Below are 23,360 nucleotides of genomic sequence, written 5' to 3'. Positions count from 1 at the left end.
ATATCTCAAATTAACTGTAAAAAAATTATCTTACCTGGTAGCCATCTTGAAGTAACTGGTCCATGTGCTTGGTCACTCAAAATCAAACTTTATTAAAATTCTCTATGTGTGCTTAAACTGTTCTCAAAAAGTGTTGCGGAGGATAAGAACATCAGGCATGGACACATAATTTTCCTAATTTTTAGGGGTCAAGCCCTGAAGGGGCGAAGACCCCTATTGTATCCGTTAGTTTTCTTTTTATTATATTATTATTATTATTATTATTATTCTTCCTCCGCCATTGCGGTCTATGGCAGCCCATAGAACCGTACGTAGGAAAGTTATGAAATTTGGCACACTGATAAAGGACACTCCAATGTGTCCCCACAGCAAATTTGGAGTCTCTATGTCTAACCTGCTAGCGCCACCAACAGTCCAAAGTTGCACTTATATTTTTGCTTATAACTTCTGATCCGTAAGTCCTAGAAACGAAATTCTTGTTTCATATGATTCCTTGACTCAAGACGATTCGATTGGACCCTATGCCGTCATTTTCCGTCATGAAAATTTTTCCGCCATTTTGAATTATTCGTAAAACCTACTTTTGCGAACTCGTCCTAGAGCTTTTGCCCGATTTCCACGAAAATCAGTATGTAGCATCCACAGACCCTCACGGCAAAAAGTTATGGAATTCATGTCAATTCGTCAATCCGTTTCCGTAAAGCGCGTCAACGAATTTTACGTAGAGCGCAAAAAAACGGATTTGAGGCTGTATCTTCGGCAAACTTAAGCCTATTGACACGACACTTGGTACTTGTGATGCCAGTCAGGAACTACGGCTGCATGCAGAGTTTCGTCACAGGGCCACCTAGTGGTCAGACTTATGCTTTACACGCTTATAACTTTGGCTCCGATTGACGTATTTTCACAGGACTTGTTTCTTTGGAGTTATGAGTCGTTGCCGAGTCCAATGATACCAAACATGCCAGAATTCGCCTTACGGTTAACCCTGCGCAGCAAAATAGCGCTTAAAAAACACGCGTGAATATCTCCGCGAGCGTTTTTCCCATCGACTCGAAAACACCATAGGGAGAAACTAACCTTACCTTCTGAACAAAAAGTTCTATTGGCGTTATATTAAAATTTTCATCAGAAATGGCCGAAAATTGCAAAAAACGAAAAATTAACTTCAAATTTTGTGTTTTTTACACATAAATGGTTGTAACTTCGTAACGAAAATATATTTTTTCACCAGATTTGACACGCTGATGCATGAGCACATTCTGAGGCTACACAAAAAAAATTGTATGCTTGCACCACTAGATGGCCTTATAATTGAACAAAACCTTGGATAACAAGCCAGCCTTATGGTCATACAAGTGTTTCTTAACTAAACTAAAGTGTATAGTCATAAAACTAGCTAGATGTAACACAATCATGACCTAATGTTGCATGCACAATTTTGTCATTGCGCCATCTACTGGTTTTGAGATAGAATATGGTATTTTTGCCTAAAACTACTGCAACAACACATCTAAAACCATGAGTCATCATGGATTATTCCTTTCATGGCTTTGACTATAATCACTGGTGGTTGCCAATTCACTCCCTAGCAACCATTGAGAATACCTTATCAACCGTTTTTGCAAAAGCTATATCTCTGCATCAGAACATTTTAGAGACACGGGGATGGTCTCTTTTGACTAATTAAACTTGTTATAACATGATGTGACCCATGTTTTGCCACTGCAAACACCACTCACATGTCCTTCAGTGCTCTAATGTTCCATGATTGTCAATAACAGAAGGATGATTGCAGTAGACAAGAACTTAGATTATTTTTGTGGATAACTTTTTTGTTTTTTCATGTAAAATTATTAGCTTTACCTAGGTTCTTCAATCTGCTTATCCAATCTCAATTTTACATCCTTTTGAGGCCTTTTCGGCTTGACCCCGGCATTGCTGCTTGCAGCTATATTTCTTCATTATTATTATACATGAATATTCAGTAAATATTTTTTCTGTCATCTAAAGTAGCCTAGCAAAACATCCATTTATTTATTTTCTTTATATTTTTGTGTTAATTTGATTAAATTACAACATAACGCATGTTCAAACACAGCCGGACACATTGCAGTAATGAGAATTTAAGCAGAAAATGAGATAAAATTTACAATTATAAATTCTTATGTTGAAATCACACATTGTGCAAGGTTTTTTGTAACACTTTTTGTAACATAATTTTAAAAATTAGTCACCCATATAAGATTTTGGTTATCACACACCCCTAGAACTAAACATTGAAACCTATGATAGGAGACAAAAAAATTTGTTTCAGTTTCTATAAACAACAAAATGACAGTAAGAAAAGATTACGATGCGGAAAATATTCCTGGATAATTGAAGTATTTTGCGCTGAAACAATAGACAGGAAGTGGAATTGTATACAGGAAACCTGGGCAGTTTAGTGGATGTGAGTGATTGTTTATATAATTCAAATAAATGCATTATAGTTTCTTTAGAGGAAATATTATAAATAATAGTAACATTTAGACATGGCAAGGAGTGAATTCCTAGTTAAGTACAGTCTTCTTTATTATTATTGTTGGCCTATGTGATAATTTTGTTATCACTTTTTTTGTAATTTGAGTGCAAAACATGGGGCGAGTTTAAAGGGTCATCTGTTATTTTGAGATTAGTCTCATCTCATTTTGTCTGCCCTGGAATACTGGGTTTTAATTATTGCATGGTATTATTATGAAACAAGATTTATAATATTTTTCCAAGATCAGATGACCATTTGTGTTCATGCAGGTGGGCTCGGCCTCATGTTTTCTAAATATTTTTAGTGGTGTGATTTAATCTGCAGTGTCTGGTTGAGTCAGAAGATCTTATTTTCTGGACTGAACTTTTGTCCCCTTGCCAAGAAATGCAGGGACCGGTTTTTCCCACAGTTAGCCTGCTGACATCTTCTTGTATCCATGGTAACATGCATCAATTGACCCATTTAGAACCAAAAGAAGCAGAGTATTTACTTACTTTAAGGTTGTTCTTAACCTGTATGAGTTCCTGTCTAATGTGCAACACAAAAGAAAATATTTTGATAAATGATGGTGAACACACAGTGGATGGTTCTATTTACTTCCATAGAAGGAAAAGCAAATACTGTGGAAGTGAATGGGTACCGTGAACTGTGTGCTTACCATATATATTCACTATGTGCTTACTATAGAGACAGAGCGCAGCGCGTCATAACCTGAAAACCACGCCCACCGGGGGGGAAAGCAATCCAACAGTCTCCATTGACTTTGTATTGCAAGAGGCCGCCTCCTTGTCATTTCTGGCTTATAACAAAAAACTGAATAATGCCTAAAAGCTGCTTTGTGACAATATGTACAGCTAACAAGCCAAAGAACCCAGAAATACGTTTTTATAAGCTGTCGAGCCGTAAAACCCAGCCTTTAAGGAGAATAAAGTGGATCGCCGACTACGTTTCCCCCTAGTGGACGCAGTTTTACTAATAGGAGTACTATGAAAAGTTACCTGTTTCCATTTCTGTGTCTAAACGCTCGTTGTTTGAAGTTGACAGCTTATATAAACTTATTTTTTTGGCGTGTTAGATGTACACCTTGTCACACAGCAGCTTTTAGGTATTATTCTGTTTTTAAGTTTAATCTGTTTTTATAAAAAAAAAGTTTTTATAAGCTGTCGACCCCAAAAAAACGAGCGTTTAAAGACACAAAAATGGATACAGGCAACTTTTCATAGTACTTCTATTAGTAGAACTGTGTCCACCAGGGGGAAATGTAGTCGGCGATCCACTTTATTCTCCTTAAAGACTGGGTTTTACGGCTCGACAACTTATAAAAACTTATTTCTGGGTTCTTTGGCTTGTTAGCTGTACATATTGTCACACAGCAGCTTTTAGGCATTATTCAGTTTTTTGTTATAAGCCAGAAATGACAAGGAGGTGGCTTCTCGCAATACAAAGTCAATGGAGACGGTTGGATTGATTTCCCCCCCCCCGGTTGGCGTGGTTTTCAAATTTGCATAACTGCGCTCTGTCTCTATTGTGTGTGAGTTCAACAGAAGAAAGAAACTCATACAGGTTTAGAACAACATGAGGGAGAGTAGAAAATGTCAAAATTAAAGTTGTTGGGTGAACTATCCCTTTATGGAAGGTGGCAGAGGTGTTTTTAAAGATTTTTATATTGTCAAAAGTTTTATGTCTTTGTTCACCTTAGAATGCAAAGGTAACAAGATCTAAAATAGCAGAATGTCTAATGCTGCATATACAATGCCTGTTTGAAGTGATTGAATTATTTTTCCGCTCAAGTGGCACAGATCGGTGCATAAAATCTGATATTCTCCGATCGGTTTCAGGCCTCATTCATATGTGGAAATAAATTGGATATGAATCTTATACGTGCATTTGCGTCCACAATGTAATGCTGCGTTTACACCAACCACGTTTGAGGCGTAAAAATCGTGTCTACTGCGCATAGTTTGCCGCTTAAACAGTTTGGAAAAAGCAAGCATTTGACGCGCATCAGAGGCAAAATCCGCTTGTTGTGGGAGGGGCAAGTGCTATGTGGTTGTCTGTTTGCAAGATGACTGATGTTGATTGTGCATTTATCGAGAGAGTTACCGGTTTGTATTTGGTAACCTTACAATGGGGGAAAATAAACGGCACGGGTCGATAAACGTCACATGACTCAAAAGTGAAATGTGTATTACAACTTACCAGGTTGCCCGATGTCCTCACTGACACTCTTCCAAGCGAGGTCCTTTTTATTCCTGTCTCTATAGAAATAAGAACTTGTGTCGTATAGCTCCGGGTGACTGCTTACGGACAATATCAAGCGTTCAGGTTAAATGAGTGACTCCGGGCGGGGCTGTCACCACAGCAGCAAGCAGGCTCCTGATTGGTTAAGGCGGCACGAAATTTCGGCAAAGTTCAAAATTTTCAACTCGGGCGTCAGCCGCAAATTCGCGTCAAACACAAAATGCACAAAAACTACCATTCGCGCGTACCGTGCAAGGTGCTTAATTCGCGGCATTCGCGCGAACTTGACGCGCAGATGAGGCGGAATCGCGTCTTCCACGACGCGCCAAACGCCTCATTCGCGCCGCGAGACCTCCAGACACGCATCAACGTGTCTTCACATTGACTTAACATTGAAATCACTCGCGCTTTACGCCTCTACCGCAGCTGGTGTAAACGCAGAATAAGGGAACAGATTGGATATCTCAAGACGTTGTGTGTCATTTGCCAGTGTCGCATTTTTAATGACGTCAACTCAGGTGGACACAGCCGTGATCACATGACTCTATTTTTAGCAGCGCAAGGAAGGACGACGGCACCGCTTATAATCATTTTGTCTGTGTCCATTGCATATCGCAAAATTTTAATCTGTTTCGGGTCAGAATATCTACCTAAGGGGTGGGTAAGCAAGTCACATTTGTATTGCGTATGTGTCGAAAACGGCCATCTGCGCGTAGTATACTTTAAAAGCTCGAGCCGAATGCGGAAGCAGAAAAAAGGTATACCTGGCCCTTAACACGTCTTCATGCAATGCATGCCTCAGTTTGTCGGGTATTTGATGTAGGCACGATGCAACATTTCAGAAAAATTGGATCGTTTTAATCATTCATGATCAGACATCGTCATATCGCACACCCCTAGTCTACCTTAAATTGTTTTGCCAAGTATTAAGTGTACGCAGGTTGTCAAAAAAAACAAAAAAAACAATCGGATACAGGCAACAAATCAGAATTGGGCATTAAGATTTACAGTGTTAATCCAGCCTAAGCTGCAACAATGACAGTGAATGCAAACCTCAATATATAATAACTACAATTTGGACTAAATAGCTTGCATGTTCCATTAAACTTATATGGGAGGGTGAATTAACACTTACAGAATTTCCTACTTTTGGTGAACCTGTCCCTTAAAGCCCGGGACACAGTACGCGGTTATTGGCTGTCCCAGACGAAAGATTGCCATCGTGAAACTATCGTCGCGATTTCTGTGATCGTGGCTCTCCATTGGTGGTCCTATGTCGTACAGTGAGAGAGGTTTAAAGACGGCCGTTTTCCCAGTCTTGTGTCCAAAGATAGCCTACGATAGTTTTCTGACAGTGTCAGAAATTCGACATGATCACCGCACAGTGTGTTTGCTGCTACGACCTGCGTGCCAGTATTTGTTAACCACGAGCGCATGCTGGTGACGTTGCGCAACGTGTGACGCTGCTGCCGAAGCTTCCGTGTCATCATCGTACAGTCTATATGCCTCTCGTACCCGAGTTTAAACGATACATGTCGCACAGTGTGATAAGGTAATGATCTTATAAGAGGACAAAAATCGTGCAGTGTATTCCGGGTTTAGGGACTGTACTTATACTTGTAGCTGGATATTAGGCCTGGGCGAAAAATCGATTTAATGAATTAATTCGAATTTTTTGTTGTGGGCGATTTAAAAAATAAGTAATTCGATTTTTTTGTAATGGCGCATTTTTGGCTGCCTGGGGCTTCCGTAGCATTATTATAGCAACATCAACAACATCATAGCACATGTAAAACACAGCTGGGACTTTGATTCCAAGAGGGTGTTTATTTATTTATTATTCATCTCATAAATTGGGGTTACATTTGTCTTGCTTTTGAATAAATTAAAGCAAAATTTGCTTCAAGTTGTCTGCCGTTTGTACTTATTGCTTTTCTTAATAAGTGGGGGGGGGAGAATCGGAAAAAATCGGAAGTCGAATTAAAAAAAATAAAATCGGAGATTTTATTTTTAGGCCAAATCGCCCAGCACTACTGGATATAATTAAAAACATATAATCAGTTTTGAGGTATTTATTACAGTAAATGTAATGGATCAAATAAAGGAAGTCTTCTGCATCCCGATATGACTAGCTGTCTGCCTGGCCTGTTTACATTTCTCTAACCATGCCCTTAAACGTTGTGTGGTGTAAACCAGGTCATGCCTTTCAAACAATGAGCACATGTCCAGGATCTGAGCCAGACGGTTCGACTGCATCTGCCCAGCGTCAATCGAACGTGGTGGCAGACAGTCCGGCTCACAGACAAGACCCAATGACGCTTCATGCTTTCTGGTCTTCATTGTAAACAAACCAAAGTCCTAAGTTGGATCAGGAGGCTTCTGAACATAGTCATGTTAAATGTAGGCCACCAGTGTAGTTGTCTGACATAAACTGAGACAAAGCAAAATGGGTTGGGTTGTTTGGGAATTGATTAAAAAGTTGTTAGTTACACAAATGTAGCCTATGGACATACTTAAAACACAAAGTCTGGTCATGTTTGCCGTTTTCAGGCCTTAGTCTGCATATACTTAATTTATTTTTTGTAAATGAAAAATAAATGAACATTTAAAGTCAGACAAATTGTAAAATTTATAATATATAAATGTCCTAAGCTTTGTTTTAAATTTAAGAAGATTTTTATCTGATACTAGAGCTGGGACGATAAATCATGCGATTTTCTTGCTATGCTTCTCAATAAATTATGGTGAAATGCCGCTACATCCAAAAGCCAGAGGGCGCTCTGTGCATAAACGTAATTTGCGCCGCAGAAGAAGAAACATTTATACACCCACCTCCAGGAAACGCCTGTAAGCTAGTGATGGAAGAAACAAAGCTTTTCGAAGCTTTGAATCAATTGAACCAATTGCTTCGTAAATTGATTCAGTTTTTCGAAGCGTTCAAAACACTATACACGCTGGCGACACCTGCTGGTCAAAATAGTGGACAAGTAGTAAGATCTGTCCAAACATTTGACACTTTTTACAAAATAATAGCAAGATTGTTCTTAAAATATGTTTTTAAGAAAAAAATTATTTAATTAAGACATTAAAAGTGTAGTCTGGGTTTTTAGTTTTATTTATGGCAAACAAATCATTAAAACGAATTCCCTTTTTAATTATGCACATTTTTGTAATTAAATCTGCCTATAAACAAAAAGTAGACAAAATGGTAGTGTTATTAGTCAGAAGGATGAATGTTTTATAAACTTTTACAATAAAACTGACCCGAGTTCACCTACACTGGTCATTTGTGATCAACTCCCCCTAGTGATGAATCGTCAGATTTTCGAAACGTTTCGAAACAGTTGACATAATGACATAATGAAGCCTCATTTGCTAAAATCACGTGACTTTGGCCAGTTTGAAACAAGCTCCGAACCAATGATTCAAAACAAAAGATTCGTAAATGTTACGAAGCCTCATGAAGCGTGCTTCGAAATCGCCCATCACTACTTTAAACATCACTGTTCTTCAGACCTTATCAGGTATTTTCATGATAATAAAGAATATTTATAATGATTATTTATGTTTAACGAGTGTTACTTTAAATACATGTTATAAACGACTCAAACTCAGTGATTTTAGATCGATAAGGACTTCCAACTGATCAAAAAGTCATAGTACATGAAAAAGCTGTGCAAAATATCGCCTTAGCAATTCGGAATTGATATCAGCAAGGCATTTTTGTGTGTATCGTGATGTATTGTCTCAACCCTATTGGATACTTAATCATGAATTTTTCCCCCCTTTTTTTATGTCCACAGAGGTGCTGATCAAAGTGCAGGTCTTTGACAACAGTGACCTTTCACCTTTAAAGGAAGCCAAAGTTCAGGCATGTGGTAACCAGACCATCTTAGCATCCAGCCTGGCAGGAAAGGATGGGATCGTCACGTTGAACTTCCTGTATCGACCAGGAACATGGGTCATTGTCACAGCATCAAAGCATGGATTTGTCACAAACTCGGTGCCCTGGCATGCCAGTCGCATTCCCTGTGAGTAACTCCTCTCTTACTTATTTTATTATTTCTGTAGTTAACAAAGTATTTTTTATTCTGATGAATCTCACCAGGACTTCTGGTTTAAGCTGCTAGAACAAGACAAATTTGTGTTTCTGGTCTTCATTGTGTTGGTTTGCAGGCTTAACTGGATGCATGTTAATCCCTTATTATAAATGTGGGGTATAGCTTAGTACAAGATCATTTAACTACAGATTAACTATCTACTGTATGTGCCCACAATTCTGACATTGGGTTTGTTGCACTTCAATTGCTGCACTTTGTAAATGCCTTCAAAAACAACTAGTCATCATCTGTTCACTCTGGTTAGTTTAGTTCTTGTTCACCTGACTCTAATCAGACTAAATCTTCTAGCAGAACTGAAGCACTTCTGATAACAAAATATCAAAACGAAAGTCTTTTGTTGGACAAAAGGTCATCTAGTTTATCAATGAGTGAAGAAATGTTGGCATGGTGAACTTCTGCGCAGCACACGGCCAACTTTCTGAATCTCACGGGTGATTTGCAATCCGTTGGCCGCATTCTTTTATTTAGATGTCAGATTGACCATCCAGATGGAGCTTTGCACACAAATGGACAGGAATGTTAAACAACACTCGCTGGGGTGTGGAACGCACTGGCCTGCGTAGTGATACGCGGCAGCTGTTCGGTTGGACCCCAGATTGCAGTGACTCTCTCATCGTCTGATTGGTGTAATTCTGTTGAACAACAGAGCTTTCCCTGCCGCCCCTCTGTCCACCCAAACCACACCCAGTTATGCGGTCAGACCTCTGGGGAAGGGGGGCAGCAAAATTATGTCAAGCTTAAAGCTGTCTGTAGTACAGCTGGAAGCCACTTAGCCCGTGGGGGTACAGATATTAAAGGCATCTTGCAAATGGGACCCATGTCGTGCAGGACCTGCCAGGCTGACATTAGACTCTTGCGGGGGGACGTAACACACACATTCCCACCAAGTACTTGGGTACATTAACACAGAACCCATTTTTAATTTTCAAATGCATACAATTATGTTACATACAATACAATTTGTATGCAAGATAAACAATGTATGCTGAAAAAAGTCAGAACAGTCTAGTGGAGAAGACTAGTAATTACATTAAAGTTAATCCTACGTTCAATGTTTGCGGAAATATAATAAAATAAAATCAATTTGTGGCCTAAAAAAAAACGATTAATCGAAAAATTGCCCAGCCCTATATATATATATATATATATATATATATAAATAAATTATAAAGATGTTGCATATAGACCACTAGGCTAGTCGTCTCACATAAACTGTCAAAGCAAAGATGGGTTGGGTTGTTTGAAAATTGACTAAATCGTTGCTAGTTACACAAATGTAGCCTTTGGACATACTTAAAAATCAACGTCTGGTCATATTTGCCCTTTTACAGGCCTTTATCTGCCCATGCAGAGGGAAAGGACCCCTGACCACACTGTTTTGAGCTTAAATTAATGTTTAAAGTCTTGAGTTTATAGCTGAATAAATTGATATCAGAATGATAAGCGTTTTACTAATTTATGTTATTGTCATTTAAATTAGATAAATTATTATTTAAATATAGATTATATTAATAATACTTAAGAAAGTAATATATGCCATTTAATGCGCTATTAATTAGCATTTGAAGGATGTCCCATGTGCTCAGTTTTTGATGGCTATTGTTTCTATTACAGGCAATATTAGGAGCAGTGGTGGACAGTAACGAAGTAAATGTAATTCGTTACTGTACTTAAGTAGTTTTTCGCGTATCTGTACTTTACTCAAGTACTTTTATTTTGGGAGACTTTTACTTTTACTTTACTACATTTTAAAGTCAAATATCTTACTTTTTACTCCACTACATTTTAAAAAATCGGTCGTTCCTTTTTATTTATCAGTGGATAAAAAACGTAACTGGGCAAACTAAAGCTGCACAAAAAAACTAAGATGCACACGTGATGCGTCAAACCACCAATCAGGGTACAGCATGCGCTTAGTTTCGAACTTGTTTTGGTTGCCGCGCTGTTTCACGTAAGCTACGCGAGTCACGCGAGTGTAGCAGACAGCCAATGCATCGTTTGGAGAATGAAACTGCATTCAAAAACAACGGAGGAGATAACAACAACAATGGCCTTATTTACGCGCATTTTTTTAAGTCCTTGAATAAAAGAACGAGTCCTTCGTGTCTTCTCTGCCTGCCTTGAAACTGTGCTATTTCGTTTTAAAAGAATACTCTTTCAAATCTAAGGAAACGCGTAGAGGTAAGCCATTTTTATTCTGGTTATATTTTTAAATGAGCAATCTTAACAGTAGCTTGCAGAAAACTGTTAATTGTGTTGATAAAATATATACGGCGTTATCATGAATGAACTTTAACCTATGCAGGCTGAAGCTATTTTTAGCCGTATGGTTAGCTGTTTCACTTAAGTTCATTGTATTTGAAGCTCAGTGCTCTGTTATTTTGAAATGACAATTAATCACTATCAACACTGTTGTAAAATATAAATGACATTTTGACTAGCCATGCAGTGTATGATGCTTAAACAGGCAGGTGAATTGGAGTGCTCCCTATTAACTGAGATTGTTATTAATATTTTCAAAAGTTTTGCTTCCAAAATATATACATTTAATTATGTATTACAATATACATATGACATGCTTAAGCACATACAACGTTTCTGAAATTATATTCTGTAAGGCTTGTTTTATTTGTCAAAGAAAGGGAGACGGATTTCTAGATAACGTTATGTATTTAATGTTTTGAAAACTATTGTGAACCTGTGCTTAAGTCAAGTTTTTATTACACTTAAACTGATAAATTATTTAACAAATAAATCTTGAAATGAGACTTACTGCTCTCAAATCCGGTTATTTCATTTGGTGCTAAAGGAAATTTTTTGTTTTTAAGGTTTAAGGCTTATGATAATTTTAATAGACATCAGTGTCTGATTTATTAATGTCCTTCTATTAATTGATTGGTTAGCCAAGAGAGTTATTTCACATAATTTGAATTTTGTGACAAAAATGATACGGCCATAATAAATCACAGTACTTTTGTACTTAAGTACATTTTGAGGCAGATACTTTTGTACTTTTACTCAAGTAAAAATTTTAAGCATGTACTTCTACTTTTACTTGAGTAATATTTTACCCTGGGTATCTTTACTTTTACTCAAGTACACGATTTGTGTAATTCGTCCACCACTGATTAGGAGCACTGTACACCGACAAGCAGTTTATACGATCTGATAATAAATGTAAATGACAATAATAGTGTCATCTGAATATCTGTATTATTGCAGGTCAGTTACTGCTAGAGACCACTTTTTCTGACAGTGTTGGATGATGGTGTCTATACTAGGCAAGATTTGCCAGGGTAGCCAACTTCATTAGAAAGATTGTGCTGGTTGACCCACTTTATTTGCTGGGTAACAAACAACATGGTTTATGGGTGACTCAGCTTTCTGAAGATCTGCATTTTCAAGTCTCTTCCTTTTGATACCATTGCTATCTGCCCTACCCCCTGTTTTGTTATCTCCTAGCCGTGCTGAAAAGAGCTCCCAGAAAATACAGCGTTAAAGAGTTTTAACTGGCCCTACAGCGCTTTGATAATCTGAGCGAGCCACGCCAACTCATGAAGCGAGTCATTTTTTCACGGAGTGATGAGGCTTTTGCTTGCGGCTCAGATTAAATGATGTGAAGTCAGGAGCACTTTTTCTTTCCTCTGATGTCCTTGCTTAATACACTTAAAGGAATAGTCAATTTTCTTAAACAAAAAATCCAGATAATTTACTCACCACCATGTCATCCAAAAAATTGATGTCTTTCTTTGTTCAGTCCAGAAGAAATTATGTTTTGTTTTTTTTGTTTTTTGAAAACTGCAGGATTTTTCTCATTTTAATGGACTTTAGTAGAGCACAACACTTAACAATTAACTCAACAATAAACACGTTCAAAGTGTCTGCAGCAGACACGTATTTTGAAATGATGCGTGATGCACATAAGTTTACATGATGCGCCGAACACATATTTTGACATGACGAGCCACACACATGACGGGCTACATGCATGTTGTGACGAGCCTCACATCGTTTACCCTCGACAAAGAAGTCACCGACTGCCACTGTTTATATGTGTTTATAACATTCTGTTTCGCCAAGTAGCTATATTTGAATGTAGAGAAATACTGCTCGTTATGGCATTTCTTAAATGAGCTGGTAATATAGCCTATATGTATTTTTCCCAGCAGGGTACAATATCAGACAATACCATGTGTATCTGTATGGTCAAATTTGACCCTTATTCTTTGCAACAAAAGCTATGCCAGATATGTACACACTGAGTGTCCTATTTTTAACTCTGAAACACAATTCTTTTCTTCTATTTATATTGACACTGTCTGGAAGTATTGTGTTGTCACAATGCATCATAAGGTTAAATGTTAAGTCAAATGAAACCACAAAGTGCCATTAAGGTACCCTCCCTCTTTTCATATGCTTTTGCCTTTATACCGAAGGTAGTGTGAGCAGTGTTGTTGTCAGCATCTTTATTTTGGGTGCATTCCTACCAAGCAGAATATTAAAGACGCTGAAGTCTCTGTTTAGTGCATCTGTGCTGCCTGTACGTGCTTATATACAGAACTGCATGGGTGTGAATGTGTGTGAATTGAACTGTGTCATGTTTCTTACAGTCTGTTCATATACAAGTGACAAACACTGAGGGGTGATGAAATCTAGATGCATTACACTTTTGATGTCAATAGGTCATAGATTAGTGTTGTTGGCCCAAAAGCTTTAATAATTAAGAAAATGTTTTATATTTGTAGAGTGAAATGAGATGAAACCTATTTGGCCAGTTATTTTATGTTACACGTTTTATGTTATGTATATGTATTTGGCTAAAGAAAAATGTAGTGCAATGGAAAGATGTTTTGACAAATGAAGAATTTTTTTTTTCATTTAACTCCCAAAGTGATTTTATATAGTTTGTGCTTATTTTAGGGCAAATGAAAGTGAATCAAAGGTTTACGCGGGTATGTTTATTTTTTTACACCGTGCTAAAATCTACTTTAAAGGAATACTCCACTTTCTTTAAAAAAATCCAGATAATTTACTCACCCCCATGTCATCCAAAATGTGGATGTCTTTCTTTGTTCAGTTGAGAAAAAAAGTAAGTTTTTTGAGGAAAACATTCCAGGATTTTTTTAATTTAATAGACTTTATTGGACCCCAACAGTTTACAGTTTCAATGTGGTTTAAAATTGCAGTTTCAACGGAGTTTCAAAGGGCTCTAAATGATCCCAAATGAGGCATAAGGGTCTTATCTAGCAAAACAATTGTCATTTTTGACAAGAAAAATAAAAAAATATGCACTTTTAAACCACAACTTCTTGTCTTGCACCAGCTGTGTGACACACCAGCGCAACCTCACGTAATTGCGTAAGCACATCGAAAGGTCACGTGTTACATATGTGAACCGCACATTTGCGGACGATTTTAAACAATAAACTGACATAGAGACATTAATTAGTATCATTCGACATCAGGGGTGTAACGGTACGTGTATTCGTACCGGACCGGTTCGGTACAGGGCTTTCGGCACATGTGCACTGAATTGCCGAATGCAATCTTTTGTGTGTGGAACATAGGTGGAACATAATATGTTGTGTGCGTTTCCACACGAACATATTAAGTGGCGGAAGTCTCCGCAAGTCTTCTGTCAAACATATAACATAATTTGGCCCGCAGAAACATTTTTATTTACTTAGTTGTATATTCGTTTGATTATTGACGTAAACGTTTACGGGGCCGCTTACATGCCGTGTCTAAAAGGGCGTGTTAAACGTGTGTCAAGTGTTTAAAAAAGTGTAAACAAATTGTTAAAAAGAGTTAATAGTTACTAATAAACAACCTGCAGTTTAATGTTTGCATTTTTCCCCTTACTGTACCGAAAACGAATCGAACCGTGCCTTCAAAACCGAGGTACACACCGAACCGTGATTTTTGCGTACCGTTACACCCCTATTCGACATACAACAACGTTGAAGCGGTCCTCTTTCTCCACACTTGTAAACACTGGGTTGTTGGTTAAACATGCGCGTGACCTTTTGACGTGATGACGCATTATGTGGGGTCACGTTGGTGCATCACATGGCTGGTGCAAGACAAGAACTTGTGGTTTAAAAGTACAATCATTTTGCTAGATAAGACCCTTATTCCTTGTTTGGGATTGTTTAGAGCTATTTGAAGCTGCGTTTAAACTGCAATTTTAAACTGCATTTAAACTGTAAACTGCTGGGGATCAATAAAGTCAATTAAATTGAGAAAAATTGTAAAAAACGTAATTTCTTCTCGACTGAACAAAGAAAGACATCAACATTTTTGATGACATGGGGATGAGTAAATTGGGGCTAGGTGAGATTTATTTTATTTTATTTAGCATTCCTTTAAAATTAACATGAAAACATGTAATGTAAGTTCACATTTAAAGCCAGAGTCCATGATCTCTGAAAGCCAGATTTGAGATCACCTAAACAAACAAGCCCCTATACCCCAATAGAATCTGGACCTTCTTTTGATAGACACGCACCACACATACGCAACCCAGGCAACGATGTCGGTTAGTAAAAATTCCGCTTACTGCTGATTGGCTACAGGTGTGTTTTGGTACTCCGCTCGACATAAAGTGTTTTTCAAAAGTCATGAACCCTGCCTTTAATATGCCAAAGAAAGACTATTTATCTCCAGGCATCTGTCCTCTGGACAAAACACTGAGTTGACATTTAAACCGACATCCATTAAACACCAACAGAACTGAGATTTGACTATAAGCCATTACAGTAGCTGCAGGGATCACCATTAACTTGGATTTCCTTGGTTTTATTCAAAGCAAGTTCACAGGTTGGTGGTCGTGCTCATGCTGTGATTCGCTGAAAGATTTAGATGTGCTGAGTCATAACTCAGCTGTGAGCTAGATTTTGGTGAACCACAATTTATGTATACAAGTGCTGTCTACTTTTAATGATCCCTGAAATAAAAGCTCAAGGGCGTAGATTTTTCTGTTAAGATTTGACGTACGGCTGTGAAATATTTTGGGGGTCTTCAAAGATTTTCTTGAATAATTCAATTACAAGTCTTTGGTTAATGAAATCGTGTCCCAATCTTTACATGTACTTATCTATTCCTCTCTCTCTCTCTCTCTCTCTCTCTCTCTCTCTCTCTCTCTCTCTCTCTCTCTCTCTCTCTCTCTCTCCTAGTATACGCCTCTGTAAGTCTGTACTTGCTTCCCCAGAGACCAGCCACTCTCCTGCTGTATGATGATGTGGTGCAGTTACTGCTGGGTGCTCCAGGTGAGTTGTGTTTTAGCCACAATTCTGCCACATTGTAGCTTTATAACCCACATTTTTCTGCTTAAATGTTCACTTTTGTTGTTCCACTGAGAATTGCAAGATTGCAATTCATACCTCGATGAACTGCTGCATTGATCAAATGGCCATTGATTTATTAAATCAAGTGTATAGGTGATGTGCAGAAAATATATCACCCTATATAATAATATCACCCTGTCAGAGCTTTTCAGTATTTCAGAGGCATTGCTCTGCTGTAAAGCCTTGTGTAGAGCATTTTTACTGACAAATTATTATGAAGAAAGCCCTGCTGAACTAGCAAGAAAGGGAATTAATTTTGCTGGTTCACTTTGCACTGCTGTTGGTGAACCAGCATAACCGCATGATGAAATGAAGCTTGTCAAACATCATGGTCTCTTATGATTCATCAATGAAGTTCAGTTAAGCCAGCATAGTAATATGTCATGCATTCAAACCACATATGAAATGAATCAGGCTTTTATGTTATTTTTTGGGTAGGCTTGATAGTTATTAATAATCTTCCTTTTATGGTGGCTCGGCTCGCCTGTGTCCACGTGGTTAATTCGGATTGCAGAATCTGATAACAGCTTTATTGATTCACACACATCCTGGGGCAATTTGTGTTTGTATCTGTAGCTGTGTGGAACTGCTGAGTTGGTCATTATGTTTAAAAATCAAGCTAACACTACGGGCTAATAAATGGATCCAATAAAACAGAGACGGGACGTTACTGCTCAGAGCTTTACCATCACATCCCTCACTAAGTGTTTTCAGGAATTTACACACATCATCAGATGATGTAATTATTTTGGTAGGTGGTTGTTTCCTCTGGTGATGTAAAGAAGATTTACAGAAACTGCTGATTGTGTTGTCTGGGCGGCTCATGTTTGTTTTACACCCCCAGTCAGGCGTTTTATGGGTGATGTCACTTTAAATATCTAAACATCATTAAAACAGATCAACATATCAAAACATTTAATAACTTGAGAGGTAGAATTATGTATTGTACAATATTTCTTAAAGGCAGGATAGGCAGGAATTATCTAAAAAAAAAACTTTTTTACAAATTTGTTTAAACTGTCTTTATATACCAATACATAAGTAAAATGTAAGTACTCTGAAAAAGAGAGTATAAAAATCGAAAATTCTCACGACTGTTTTAAACACAGCTCATTTTTCCATTCACTCCACCCCCTCCCTTCTGGGTTTCTTCTAAAGCCACGCCCCCAAAACACATGAACGTGCTGGGAGCAGCATTTACCTTAGATGAGCGGAGAGGAAAGAGCGCGGTGCATGTAGTAACATCATGTCACTATCACATGTAATAATACACTTAACTTTATCCCTATGAATATAAACAAATAGGATGGCTTTTAGTCCTCACTATTAAGCCAGTGTTTTGCATGTAAAAGTTTCCGTGATGAAAGCATTGTTGACTCTGATGAGGACTACACACCGGAGACAATACCGCTACTGCATTGTCGACTCGAGGAAAAGCCACGCGATATTTACTCTCATTTGATTGCTTCGTTTATTCCTTTTTTTGCCTTCGCTGACTGGATATGCAGGTACTGTGAGTTCTGAATGCACTTTCTCTGCCATACTTTTGCTCTTTCTAGAGTGCCTCGTGCACGTTCAAATCAATCGTGTGTGGGCAGATCCCATAGCAACAGGGGTGGTGCCATGGTCGCGAGAGAGAGTGATAGTTGCGCAAGCCAATCATTTGTTTCGTCCCAAATGGAAATAATTAGCTGTGTTTAAAACAGTCGTGAGAGGTCGACAGACACTTGAGTTTTATACTCTCTTTTTCAGAGTACTTACATTTTAATAATGTATTTGTATATAAAGACAGTTTAAACAAATTTGTAAAAAAGTTTTTTTAGATAATTCCTACCTATCTGCCTATCAGAAAATATTAACTTTCTTTATTATAATATTTTATACAGTTTGGGCAAAATTTTATAAACACAAAAACCTTGCCAAACACTTGGATGAAAAAGATATATTTGATTTAGGGAAAAGCATATTTTTGCTCAAAAAAAGGTTATTTGCAAGGATGTGTAACTATGTGCTGAATCCTACCAAGTATGATTTAATGTGCATCATGAAAAACAGCCTAAAATCAAACACCTTCTGTGTGTATCGGTGTGTGCGTGGTTTTCTGATGCAGTTCTTTCTGTCTAATCCTTATCAACTTAATGAGCCTGATCCCTCTGTGCATAAGGTTCAAAACAGTGTGTGGGGGTCTGTGATGTACACAGTGATTAGATGCCCTCATATAGAGCAGTTTACACCTATAGGACCTACTTCAGCTAAAAGCCAACCGCTTCCTCTTTTACACTCTCGCTCTAGATTATCGTCAGTACCCTCAAACTCATCCACAAAAAAGCAGGTTGTTAGACCCACACAGGAAAATAACTTATCATCTGATTTAGGCATTTTATCAATGATGTAAATTACACTATGCCTATAGTAAAGGAAAACAACACCGTTTTTCAATATTTTACTATGTTCTTACCTCAACTTAGACGAATTAATACATACCTATCTTTTTTCACTTAATCTTTGTACAGCGCGTTGTGAATGTGTTTGGATCCTAAGGAATGAATGGAGCTAGGCTAAATGCTAACAAAGATTAAGTGCACGCATTGAATAAAGATAGGGATGTATTAATTTGTCTACATTAAGAACATAGTAAAATATTGAAAAACTTTGTTGTTTTCCTTTAACTATAGTATACCATGTAAGGTATTGCCGATATACAGTACATTACGATACAAGTATATATATATATTTAGTTTATTGTTTTACATTTCATGAATCTATCATTTCTTTTAATCACTTTCTGAAATGAAATAATGAATACAAGGTGAAATATGTGACCCCGGAACACTAGCACGAGTATTTTCGTAACAAAAGCCAAAAATACATTGCATGGGTCAAAATTATGGATTTTTCTTTTATGCCAAAAATCATTAGGATATTAAATAAAGATAATTTTCCATGAAGATATTCCTACCGTAAATATATCTAATTTTTTGTGAGTGGATGCAGTTGCTAAAGTCTTCATTTGGACAACTTTATAGGTGATATTTTGATTTTTTTCACCCTCAGATTCCAGGTTTTCAAATAGTTGTATCTCAGCCTAATATAACAAACCATACATCAATGGAAAGTGTATTTATTTAGAGTTGAGATGATGTATAAATCTACATTTCTCACCTTTATGACTAGCTTTGACTGGTCCAGGGTCACATATTAATATTGCAGGTATAAATATGTATGTAGTCATCAGTATACAGTATGTTCTCATATGATAGCACAGTGCATACTGAGAAGGAACAGGAAGAGAGATCAGGACTCGTGAGTGATTTTTTTCATGCCTCAAAACCCATTACCATGGCAACTTTGGCAACGTCTGAGAGGCAAGTTTTTAAAGAGGAGGAGAATATTTCAAGTGTGTCATGATTCTGGCTCTGTTGCGTAGGAGGAACATGCAAACCTGATCTGAGATCTGCTGCTCTGCCCATGAGGCTTTACTGTCATACTGACCAATAGTTTCCAGCTAAAAATGCTTTTAAGGATTTCTTAACCCCTTAGCATTCCTGAAAAAGGCTAAAAATGCCACAAATTGCACCTGTTGTGTTGATTGTATCTTAAAACGTTTTACATCATTTGAATAACAAAAAAGCTTTCTAAAGCTATGTGACATGTTTAGCTTTCTAAAGCTATGTGACATGTTTAGCTTTTTGTTTTTTGAGTTGTTGTATTTGATTAAGTTTTCTGTCAAATAACGCAGTGTCCCTCCCACGGTACACTGGAATTTTAAGGGAACATTACATTTTGTACTTTACACATCATCATTTATTGTTATGAATAAGCGTGTTTGCTAGGGAGATGAGGAGCGTAGCATTTTTATTCTGGTAAACAGTGAGTCAGGCAAGCATACAGACAGTAGCAATCTTGAACTGTGAGCTGTAGTGTAGGTGGGTGGGTGTTTGAGATAAAATCATGCACCTCAGACCATTTGGGCTTTTGTTCAGAAACATGCAAATCTCGTTGGTTCCAAAAGTATTCAGACAGTATCTACTGAGACATATCACTGTTGATGTATATATTACAACCTTTTTGTTTATTTAAAAATCAATATTTTTAAAGCATTGAACATCCCCATAAACCAGATGTCACAATCGACTTTACATGTGGCGTATTTACGTGTGAATGGAATATAGACGTTTCATTGGACGCACGTGCGGTGACGCGATACCCGTCTGGTCCGACCTTCACTTCTGGTTTCAGTTTTTTAAAGCAACACTATGTAGTTTCCATGTAGAAATGACTTACAGCTCCCCCATGTGGTTGAAAAGTGCAACAGTGCCTGGTATCAGACACTCTTCTGCAGGCAGGGGGAGGGGCGGGGCTGTGTGCTCTACCCTCCACCGCCACTTTCAGAGTGTGCTTGTAGCAGCTAGGAGGCTGCTCAGGTTGCAGCAAAAGTACAATTTGTCCAGTTAAAAGTTGTTCCATCACTGAAATAATTTTAGAGACATTATTTAAAGGTAAAAAACTACATAGTGTTGCTTTAATGGTCTGACTAGTTGCTAAAATGCACTCTTGAACAAATACCTCGTCGAAAATAACAAATGTTTTGGTTTCCTAGGTAATCTACATGCTGTTTATTTTTCTTGTTATGTAAATAAACTAGGGATATGGCGATTGCCGGTTTCACGATTAACCACGATAAAATGTCCTGACGGTTAGTATTATCGTTTAAAATTTAATTATTATTACAACCGTGTTTGACTACAGTGACTTTGAAAACTCGCTGTAAATCCTGTCCAGCCAGAATCAGTTTGACGCAGGCGCGCACATGCAATATAGTTTTTTGCACAAGAAGGCATTTAAAGGATAATGTATGGTACTCATTCACGATAACCTTATTAGACAGATTTATTTTTTTTACCACAGAAATAATTTTAGGGACATGAAATATGAAATTGTGATTTTCAAAAATAAAACTTGTATTCAGTGTGTGTTTCAGTTCTTATTAAACATTTCCATCTCATTTTAACAAAAGCACAATAATACTGATAACCGTGATAACTTTGGTCACTATAATCATGATATGAAATTTTCATACCGTCCCATCCCTAAAATAAACTAAGTTTAAAGTACTTTGTTGTTATTTATTCTTAGCAGAGTTATATGTTGACCACGAAAGCCGCTTGTTTATGTTGTTACTGCTGTAGCCGTCTATTACACAAGGAAAATAGTGGGCGTGGCTTGTGTTTTCGACTGTGCGAAAAGTAGGCATTTCATTCAGAAATTGGACTGGCAGCAGACTGACAGTTGGAGGGGGCGGCGTTAACAGATGCTCCCTTCCAAGTCGTCTAGCTGATGTCATCAGAGAAGGATCGCCACAAGATTTTGCATGGATAAGATGTTTGTAATTAACACTGAAATATCACATTAAAAATAAGAACTGTGAGTTTTGATTTCATGTGGACTTTAAGTTCACTTAGTCTGGACATATACGTTTGCTTTAAACATAAATATAACAACAAAACTTGGCAAAGGATGGAACTATTTTCCAATGGATTAAGAGAAAATAAGAAATGAGTAAAGATAAGAAAGAGGGTCTTCTCAGAATAAAATGCTGAGAATCTAGCAGGAGTGTGAGCTGAATGTAAAGTCCCTGAGATCTACTCGAATAAACAGCTTCCAGGCACAGGGCCCTTTGAAATACAGAAAGCTATTGAGTGATTTTCAATGCTGTAAATCAAACCATTGATCAAATGGCACAGTGCAGGTGATCTCTATAGAATAGACATGCTCATTCATTCTGATGTGGGTCATTTAGTGACAGAGCTAACATATTCAAGCTATGAAAGTATGCCAACCTTTTTGACAAATAGCTACTCTACCCCAAACAAAGATTATGTGTACAAACATATTAAGGTACTTATTTACCTGAACTAATTCAAAGAAAGACATCACCATAAAGAAATGCTGATAGCATAGACATAAAAGTGATGTGAATCATTTCACATGTTGAGTGAGCAGATGGTACACATTTAGTGACCTCTGACCCCATACAGGCCACAACAACAGTTAATTGTGTTTGTATCTGAGAGGGTAACAGCCACTCAGCATTAACTTGCATTGTTTTCCTCAGACAGCTTGCCACAAGGTCACCAATACCTATCAATAGCATTCAAAGTCCTGTACAAAAGCCTCAATGATGCCACTAATATGAATGGCTTTGTTATGGAAATGGTGATAAATTGCCGGTGTGGTTAAGTGAAATGCACTTTAGTCATTTATTATGAGTAGTATGTATTCTTGGTGAGCTTGTTCCCTCAGGAGTTGTAATTTTCTGCCTAAAATAAGAATGATGGATTCACTGCGATGTAGATGAATGTAATCTGATTTTGTTCCTTAATACTCAAATCTATGGTGATCTCCAAATTCATTTCAGGCTCAATAGCTTAACTAAAATCCTTCCTTAATGACCAGTTGTGTTGTCTGTTTATTTTTATGTGTAATCCAGCAAAAAATGTTATTATAATTTTTTATTATTTTCAAACCAGTTCAGTTTTATTCTTATAGCGCTAGGGTTGTCAAAAGATTAATCGTGATTAATCGCATACAAAATAAAAGTTTGTGTCTGCATAATATATTTGTGTTTTTATTGTGAATAATTATTATGTATATATAAATACACACATACATCTATAAATTTAAGAAAACATTTATTTATGTATACTGTATATTATTAGGAACACCTGTTCAATTTCTCATTAAAGCAACACTATGTAGTTTTTTTACCTTTAAATAATGTCTCTAAAATTATTTCAGTGATAGAACAACTTTTAACTGGACAAATTGTACTGTTGCTGCAACCTGAGCAGCCTCCTAGCTGCTACAAGCACACTCTGAAAGTGGCGGTGGAGGGTAGAGCACACAGCCCCGCCCCTCCCCCTGCCTGCAGAAGAGTGTCTGATACCAGGCACTGTTGCGCTTTTCAACCACATGGGGTAGCTGTAAGTCATTTTTACATAGAAACTACATAGTGTTGCTTTAATGCAATGGTGTAATGGTGTGGGGGATGTTTTCTTGGCACACTTTGTTGGGCATCGTTTAAATGCCACGGCCTAGCTGAGCATTGTTTCTAACCATGTCCATCCC

General features: G+C 37.5%; 1 protein-coding gene across 1 annotated transcript in view; it reads left to right on the top strand.

The window, feature by feature from the left end:
* Nucleotides 1-23,360, top strand: part of fam171a2a (family with sequence similarity 171 member A2a) — a 51,962-nt gene that overhangs the window by 8,910 nt on the left and 19,692 nt on the right. The window contains exons 2-3 of the mRNA XM_055194463.2: nucleotides 8,569-8,796; nucleotides 16,062-16,154. Coding sequence (XP_055050438.2) covers nucleotides 8,569-8,796; nucleotides 16,062-16,154 — 321 coding nt within the window. The remainder of the gene's footprint in view (nucleotides 1-8,568; nucleotides 8,797-16,061; nucleotides 16,155-23,360) is intronic.

The sequence above is a fragment of the Misgurnus anguillicaudatus genome, chromosome 19 (genome assembly GCF_027580225.2).
Source record: "Misgurnus anguillicaudatus chromosome 19, ASM2758022v2, whole genome shotgun sequence".
Taxonomy (NCBI): Eukaryota; Metazoa; Chordata; class Actinopteri; order Cypriniformes; family Cobitidae; genus Misgurnus; species Misgurnus anguillicaudatus.
Note: the sequence above shows the minus strand (reverse complement) of the source record. Positions and strands in the feature narration are given on the sequence as shown.